At 43.3% G+C, this 8,390-nt stretch overlaps 1 protein-coding gene across 1 annotated transcript; it reads right to left on the bottom strand.

Moving 5' to 3' along the window:
* Positions 1–3,499: 3,499 nt before the first annotated feature.
* On the bottom strand, positions 3,500–8,347 carry slc39a7 (solute carrier family 39 member 7). The gene is made up of 7 exons (XM_031838550.1): positions 6,830–8,347; positions 6,159–6,327; positions 5,659–5,739; positions 5,376–5,504; positions 5,038–5,148; positions 3,969–4,165; positions 3,500–3,842 (listed from the first exon to the last, which is right to left on the bottom strand). Exons 1-7 carry the CDS (start codon positions 7,298–7,300, stop codon positions 3,588–3,590), a joined length of 1,413 nt encoding a protein of 470 aa, XP_031694410.1. The 5' UTR covers positions 7,301–8,347; the 3' UTR covers positions 3,500–3,587.
* Positions 8,348–8,390: the final 43 nt, after the last annotated feature.

Here is an 8,390-nt window from a genome sequence, read left to right as displayed (position 1 = left end):
TTTCCTCTAAATGAGTTTGTTCTCAGACTCTGATCTAGAAATCTCCACTTCAGCAGCTCTTACATTCACCAAACTTCACTCTTTCATTCCTCTCTGTGTGCTGAAGGTTCACACAGAGGGGTTTGTTCACACAGCATTCAGAGCCTCATTTATACAACATGTTATTAATAAAAACATGGCATGTCTCCGCTTAAATATTAACATATTTATATATAAAAGAACGTTTTAAGAAGGGATTTAAAATACAACAATGATGTCTGATCCCAATAGGATCATCTAAATCACACAACCTTTAAAACATGTCTTGTAACTACGCACAAGTAACAATCTGATGTGCATGCCTGCTGTGACTCAGCAGATTTGCTTCTGCGTGTGATACTCTCTGCAGTACATATTGTACTAATAACATGACATCGTTTTTATTTCTTTGACGTCGGTCCTCAATAGTTACAATGCATGAAATATAAGACAGCACTTGTGCTTTTATGTTCTGTATATGTTGTGTGTTTATGGAGCCTGCAGTATCTCAGGCAGGCACAGGAGGCATTGTCACATCTTCCCTGAGGGGGGGTCCACATAAACATTTGGTGCTCATTCAGTCTGCGTATAACGCTGAACTCTGCATCCTCTCTGCTGCACAGGAATTTAAGTCCCTCCTCCTCCTCTGTTGGCGTTTAGTTGTGGATTTCGAATGTTTAATATGTGCTCGTCCTCGACAGTCTGTGTCAAGCTCCTGTTTTCTCCAGAGCATCACATGAGCAGAGCAACACCACCAAACTAAAATACAGGCTCCAGCGATGCACGGTTAAAACCGTGAGGTATCACAGTCCGGTGTTCAGAATTCACATACAGGAATTCTTTTCCAGCTGCACAAAAAGACAAAGAAACATGCACACCCTGCTGTCCTGGTCTCTGTTCTACATGTAGCGGTTTCACAGGACGAGTCGACTATCAAAACTATGAGTTGTCACTGTGCATCGTCAAAGACTAATCGTTCATCTGTGCCCAAATGAGCCTTTGTTGTGTCCGGTATGTGTCTGTTCAGCCCAGTACTGTGGCCGGTCATTAATGTACGATAACAATGCCAATTGCAAGTCAATTAGGATCCTTTTGTGTGGTGGACACACGGACTAAACGCATTCACGTCACCAATGGTGACTTGTGATTGACTGGTGTTCAACCCCGCGTGTCCCAAAGTGTTCTTGTGGTTTTGTTACCTAAACACAACTCTGCAAAGTTGTTTTAAGCCCAAACATGTTTTTACGAAAAATAGTTTGTTTTGTTGCCTAAATCTAATTCACGTATTGTAACATAATTCCATTGCCTCAGGGCAACGTCGTGCAGTTAGACCACCTACGTTTAGGCAATATCCTGCTTTAGTGTGGAGATGATAATTATGACCATACTCATCGTCGTTACTTTACTGATAGTTACAGAAAGGGACACAGGAACATATGAGGTCAGGGGTCAGTCGGCAGAGTAACATGTGTTTGTTTGCATGTGTGTCAGTACACGAAAAAGGTAAATGACACACTCAAAATGTGTGCTTCCTGCTTTCTTATGAGAGAATTATTGTCTGTTGAATGACACCGAGTCTAACAGTGGTGTGTGGAACAGCAACTTCAGCATTGTATGTGAGTGCATGAGTGGAAAGTGTGACTGCAATGTCGTGTAGTTTAGAAACAAACAATAATGTCAACCGAAAACCAAAATGGGCGCCTCAGGAAGGAGAGAGGGGGACCAACTGAGACTAAAGAAGGTTTTTAACAGAGTGCACGGGCACACGGGGCCCATGTGTTGCCAGTGTTGCTGATGAGCTCAGGTGTTTCCGCTCTGCTGATGACCCTCTGCCACGCCCACCTCCAAACCTGCAGGGAAGCAGCCACAAGGGTCGTCACAATATTAACACTCTTTCAGAGAGCAGCTAAAAGCTCATTTAGGTAGCATGTTGTATTTCATGTTTTGTATCGTCTGTGAAAGGTGCCGTTTGAATAAACGTTGCTAGTTTTAGCCAAGATGATCTTGGAAGTGTTTATTCCTCACGTTTAGCTCCCTATTTCAACCATTTATGCATCATTTTTAGCTCCGATACAGGATGTGTTTTGTTTTTTTAGATCACAACATAATTACTGTCGTTGCAAATAAGTTACTTCACTATTTTTCCACTAGCAACTGTAAAAGTACCGCTGATCTCAGGGCTCACAGGATTATTATTGGGGCAAGATTTAAGAAAAATCAAAAGCACACAATAGTTTGACTTTTGAATTAATACCGGATACTTTTACCATCTCAAAAGTCCCAATGATTCTCCGACGAGGTTTATATATATCTATATATATATATATATATATATATAGATATATATATACACGATATATATAGATATATATATATAACCCCAAATGGCAAATGTCTACAGAACACATTCTTCTTTTCAAGACACTTCTGTTAAAACTTTGTAGAAGGTTGCAGGTGTGCAGTGAAAGCTGGCAGTAGCAGAGAGCAAAATGACTCTAACCCTATCCCATGTTGGCATGGGTGTGATAAATTATCTGCACGGCAGGCATGTTTATTTCATTCTTCTGCGGTATCACTGTATGACAAGTAGTTCAGAATAAATACAGTGATCCTGTACAGCTTTCTGAGGAACAGACATCTTGCTCCCTCTTGTGGTCAGGTCTAGTAACAGCAGCTACAACCATGTTTGAAAACAGGTCATGCAACCATTTTCAGACCTTCTATCACAGTGAATTACATCTCTAAGTATGTGTCTCTAACGCGAGAACGTGCTGAAAAGTAATCAATGAAAATGCTGAAACTGTATTGGGGTTTGTTCATCAACGCGGTCGGGATTTTATACCTTTATTTGTGTGTTGTGTTATTTCGTAGGCATGTTTAAGGTTGAAACAACTTTTCTTTTCATAAAGACTTTAATGATTTGAGAGTAAATCTGTGGGAGCCACAACACAGACTTTTATTTCGTGGAATGTAAAAATATTAACATTCAATTTCACATACAGCTGAGCAGGTCAGAACATTGCTTTCTCTGCTCGTTCACTGGCCCAACTCTGAAATGTAGATTTAAAGATCAACAATCTGCAAAACTAAAGACAATGATGGCTGGAAGATGAACATATTTAAGTCACTTTTGGAGGAAACCGGCCGTCAGTTCACGCTGCAGTAATAGTGTAGCTGAATGATCCGTGTGGTGAAAGCGGTGAGTGAATTGTGGGACGGAGGGAACAGAAAGATGGACGCCCTCGGTGAACAACACAGCAGTCCTCAGAAACGTTTCCATCAGGTTCCTTTCTTTCCAGCTCAGTTTCTCCCACCGAGACGTTTTTTTTTTTTAAGAAGCAGAAAAAGATATAAAATCAGGGATGTGCCCACGACCTGCTAAAACCACAAAGAAAAAATCATCCATTCGCCGTCAGTAGGTGGCGTTTGTCCCAAAACAGAATTAATAAAAAACAAAAGAAAACACAGCCCTGGCAAATAATAATCCACTTGAAAGCTACTTAAAAACCAGCATTTATTTTCAACCGTTTTTGACCCTTTTCTCCCATCTCCGTCCTCTCTGCAGCGTCTCACTCGTACTCGGCGATCAGCACCATCATGCCGACTCCGAACAGCAGGGCCAGGATCTCCATCAGAGACTGGCCGAAACTGGAGCGGCCCGCCAGCAGTTCTGGGAGCACGGTCACAGTGGCGATGTAAACGAACCCGCCGGCCGTGAAGGGCAGGATCCAGGCGGTCGCGGCGGCGCCGACGCCCTCGGCTAACAGGGAGCAAGCTGTGCCGGCCAGAGCTCCCAGAGCCGTCAGCAGCTGTAGACACATGGCCTGATGGGAAAGAGGAAGAGGGTTGCTACAGCGCTCACGTCACGTGGTCTCTTAACCCTAAACCTGCTCTTTGTCTGTGATGGAGTCTTTCTTCTCATACAAACTGCAGCTTGAGTAGGCCGCTACCTTTTTTTTGGTGCAGCCAGACTGGACGAGGATGGCGAAGTCTCCGATCTCGTGTGGGACCTCGTGCAGCAGAATGGTGACGGTGGTGACGGCGCCAACCGTTGGCCCAACCAGGAAGGACGCTCCGATGGCCAGGCCGTCGGTAAAGTTGTGTGTGAAGTCAGCCGCCAGGTTCAGGTAACCCGACACCTTGATGTCTGTGTTAAGAGAAGTGAACGGAGAAGAAATGAGGTGACATTCAGTGATTTCAGCGAGCCTCTATTGAAGACACAGGACCAGGAAGCACTTCTGAGGAAAAAGATCGGTTGCTTCTGTTAGATTGAACAGTTGGAGCATCGATTTTCTCTTAAAATGATTGAAAAGTTTAAATTTGTAATAAATGAGTTGCGTCCGTCATGTCTTCAACAGTTACACTATGAAACTACATTTACAAAACACATTGATGATCATGATATCTGCACAATAAAAGTAAAATGTTAAAAACAATATATTGAGTTTACAAAGGCTGGTATTGTTTTCACGGTGTGCGTCTCTGTGTGCGTGACTGTGGGGAGAGATGTGTTCCTGGAGACGCCCATGGTAGCAGAAGTTCCAAAGAAGTGGTTTTAGGTTTGTTTGTACTTCAGCCTGTCTGGTGACAGATTTGTCACGGTCATAGCGTCACAAAAGTTCAAGAGGCAGCGACGAGTTAAAGTAAACATGACGGCAGGGTGTGAAGACGGGTGTGCTTTGATAGAATCTATAGTTCTATGTGAACTAGATATCGAAAAAGTATTTTCATTCAAATTCAGTTTTAATACAAACATCTACGTCTTTTAACCCGTTTATGATCTCAACACAAACAGCTGTACAACAGCTTTTGAATTAATGAAATACAAAATAAAACAATAAAACACGATGTGAGCACGTACCTGCACAGCCTTCCGAATTTAGTGTTTTAATAACTAGAAATGTAAATGCCCAATGTAAATATCCTTGTGTTGCAAAGTTGTAAATATCGGCAGGTCAGTAACTGACCAGCAGATGGAGCTACTTTGTTTTCAATCACAGTCTTTAATATATTGCTCACCTGTGCTCTTCCTCTCCTCTTTCTTTGACACCGTCTTGTCTTTGCTTTCTTTCGCTCCTTTCTTCTTTTCCTTTTCCTCTTCTCCATCACTGTCCTTTTCCTTGGGAGCATCTGAAAATGTGACATAAAGTTCAAATAAGCCTCAGTCCTCAGATCAACTGATGAGATTAGGAGCAGCGGCTGCAGAGGCTGATTTTAAAAAGGTAATTTGGCTAATATACACTTGAGCAAAATAATACAAATGTACCCAATAACAGTCTTTCATTTCATCAAATCAAGAATGCTTTTTGTTTTGCAGATGAATATTTTATGTTTTCCAAGGAAGTTCCAAGGTGTACCATGCGAGTGTCCGTGGGAATGTCCGTGTCCTCCCTTCAGCGCTCGCACAAACTTCTCCACAACCAGGAAGGCGATGATCCCACCGAGAACCCACAGACCCACTGACATCATGTGACCGTGGGCAGCTCCTGTGCAGGCAGAGGATATCATCATTATTAAGCATACAGCTGAAGATTGAAGATACGGGGTCATTTCTCTGGTGGACTTTTGCACCTGACATCACCCGTCAATAACAAGAGCACCATGTGACGAAAGCAAAAAGAAAGGGGTGTTACTGCGTACCGTGGGAGTGACCGTGGTCATGTGACTCCTCACTTGCGTGCGAGTGTGCGTGATCTTCTTCTCCGTGGTGAGAGTGGGGCTCTGTGCACAACAAACATGACACGGTCAGAAACAGACATTACACTCACACAGATAAACTGAAGATCCTGAAACAGAGTCTGTGTTTTGGATGAGCATTCGATCATCATCATCAGCGTTGAAGATATTCATGTTCGTCTAAAGACAAAGTGGAAGTGAGCTTCATCTCTTAGATTGCCTTCCTTCATGTGTATGGAGTGCATAACAAAAATGAAGAGTGTGAATATACAGCGTTTGATTCAAGAGGGGACTATTTTCTTGTGCACTGATGATTGATCTCATATTTAGGTGTTTTGCATCATAAATGCATCTTAACAAAGAGTTTGTTTCAAGATAACCTGCAAAAGGTGGAGAAGAAAATAAAAACTCATCAACACAGATTAAATGATAAAAAACAAACTTCTATGGATCGATAAACCCACCCAAAGCGTGTGGTATGAGGTGGAGGAAGGCGTCACCCAGCAGTCCACCTGAGGCGAAGCTGAGCAGCACCTTGAGCAGGTTCTGGTGCTGGTCGCTGTTAGACTGAACCGGGATCAGGAACAGGATGAGGAAAGGAGCGGCGCTGATGAGCAGGGTCGCTCCGATGGCCTGCGGACAGGAATGGAGGGAGGGTTACTTTTCTTTTATACACAACACGAGGGTAAAAAACATGGATGAGGATCTCAGTATCAAGATTACGATGTTGTTATTGATCAGTAAAAATTACTCAAGAAATGAATACATGGACAGTTTGCTCCTGAGAGGCTTATCGAGGAGAATAAAACTGATGACGACGGTTACGGGGAATAAAAAGCGTATTGCCGAGAGTCAGATGAGAAGTCCGATCCCACTCTTAAATCTACTTGTTGAATGTGAACAGGAAGTGGTGAGCTTGGTTTAGAATAGAAATTGAAAACACAGAAGTGGTGAGCCTCGGTTATGTGCCGACCATTTCTTGGCCAGAAGCAGCGACTTCCTGTCGAGTCTTAACGGACAGATGTGACCGTGTTATCAATCTCCTCATCAAACTCTCAGCTAGAAGGCAAATAAGCAAACAATTCCACATTTCAGACAGACGACCCATTGTTCCCATTCCAACCCATGACCACACCTGTGTCCAGAGCTCCACCATGTCCCTCTTCTCTCCTTCTGCCTCCCTCTTCACCCTCTCCCCTCCGTGGGAGTGTGCGTGTCCACTCTCCTCCTTGTGCACCCGAACAACATCCTCCTGATGAGCGTGTCCATGATCGTGAGAGTGGGCGTGCCCGTGATCGTGAGCGTGCCCGTGGTCGTGAGCGTGCCCGTGGTCGTGAGCGTGCCCGTGAGCATGCCCATGGTCGTGAACGTGCCCATGGTCGTGAACGTGCTGCTCTTCTTCGTGTGGAAGGAGGTTGGCCTCGGCGCTCCACTTGCTCGCTCCGTGGAACATCCTCGCGTCTTCCTGGTGATCGTCTTCCCCGTGGGCGTGGCCGTGGTGATGGTGGCCGTGGCCGTGGTCCCCATGGGCGCTGGTTGAATGGGCGGCTAACAGGAGTACTGCAGAGGTGGCCAGCATCAGTGCCAGCAGACGAACACAGCCCATATTATCCCCTTTGACAAAGAGAGAAACAGTGAAGAAGACATCAATATATAAACTCACATGTGTCTTATGATCAGTGGCTGTTTACACCTATGATATACTATTCACGTATGTTCTGTCTGCTCGATTGTAAACATTATTTTGTTCATAAAAATAAACCAAGAGCTTCACTTTCCTATCAATGTCATGGCAGATTTAATAATGAAATTGCAAAGAAATAAAAATTAAAAGTAACCATCACTCTGCCTCACTGGCCTCATGTCCATGTATGCACACATCACACGATTAAGGAGGAATACACCATCTGTTTAATGGCATGCGTTACTTGTTTTGAGATGTTGTGCACTTACAGTAGCTACATAACACACTCTGTATGTCGTCAAATGAGTTCCAGATTACCACCAACTCTGGTTGAAGTGACCAGATACTGTGCTTCCTCAGTGAGAATGGGGTGTGTTATGTTGAGCTAGCCTTTCTTCATCAGATCAGCATGTTTGTATTATAGTGCCAACATGGCAGGTATTTAAAATTGCCAAAGAATTTGGCCACTGCAGTGACTCCAGATGGGGATGCATTTTGCTGCATCATGGTCGGTGGTAGAAGAAGTACTCGGATCATTTACTGAAGTAAAAGTAGCAAATATCTCAGTGAAAATAAGTACTAGTGTTGACATTAAAATCTACTGAAAATACTGTCCCTTTGCATACTTGTATACATTTTATTATATCAATGGATCATAACTATTGATGCATTATGTGTACATTACTTTAATGTTGCAGGTGGTAAAGGTGGGGCTCATTTCAATTGATAATAATACATAACTATGATGTGTGCAGACATAAAGGGACAGTTCACCCCAAACACACGTTTAACTTTTCAAATGTAGTTATTTTAGTTGTGATTTAAGCACAAGTCAAGTGCCATACAATCACTACAATATCTAAAAAAAAAAACTCTGCAACCATCCCCAAAACCATCTAGATTATGAACAAACCCTACAAGTAAAGGTAATCACGTGGATCTTTGATTTTGGGATGAACTCTTCCTGTAACTGCAGCGACACGTTTATCTATTTATCAACCAGCCTCTCCAG

The sequence above is a fragment of the Anarrhichthys ocellatus genome, unplaced genomic scaffold (assembly GCF_004355925.1).
Source record: "Anarrhichthys ocellatus isolate YVR2014 unplaced genomic scaffold, GSC_Weel_1.0 scaffold822, whole genome shotgun sequence".
Lineage (NCBI taxonomy): Eukaryota > Metazoa > Chordata > Actinopteri > Perciformes > Anarhichadidae > Anarrhichthys > Anarrhichthys ocellatus.
The sequence above is the reverse complement of the archived record's forward strand: the minus strand, read 5'-3'. Positions and strand labels throughout refer to the sequence as shown.

Excerpts from the sequence above, each read along its gene's own strand:
- slc39a7 (XM_031838550.1), bottom strand. The coding sequence starts at position 7,300 with ATGGGCTGTGTTCGTCTGCTGGCACTGATGCTGGCCACCTCTGCAGTA. Across the intron at positions 5,505-5,658 it reads TGACCACGGTCACTCCCACG|GAGCTGCCCACGGTCACATG; the intron begins GTACGCAGTAAC and ends CTGCCTGCACAG. Across the intron at positions 5,149-5,375 it reads TTCCCACGGACACTCGCATG|ATGCTCCCAAGGAAAAGGAC; the intron begins GTACACCTTGGA and ends TCACATTTTCAG.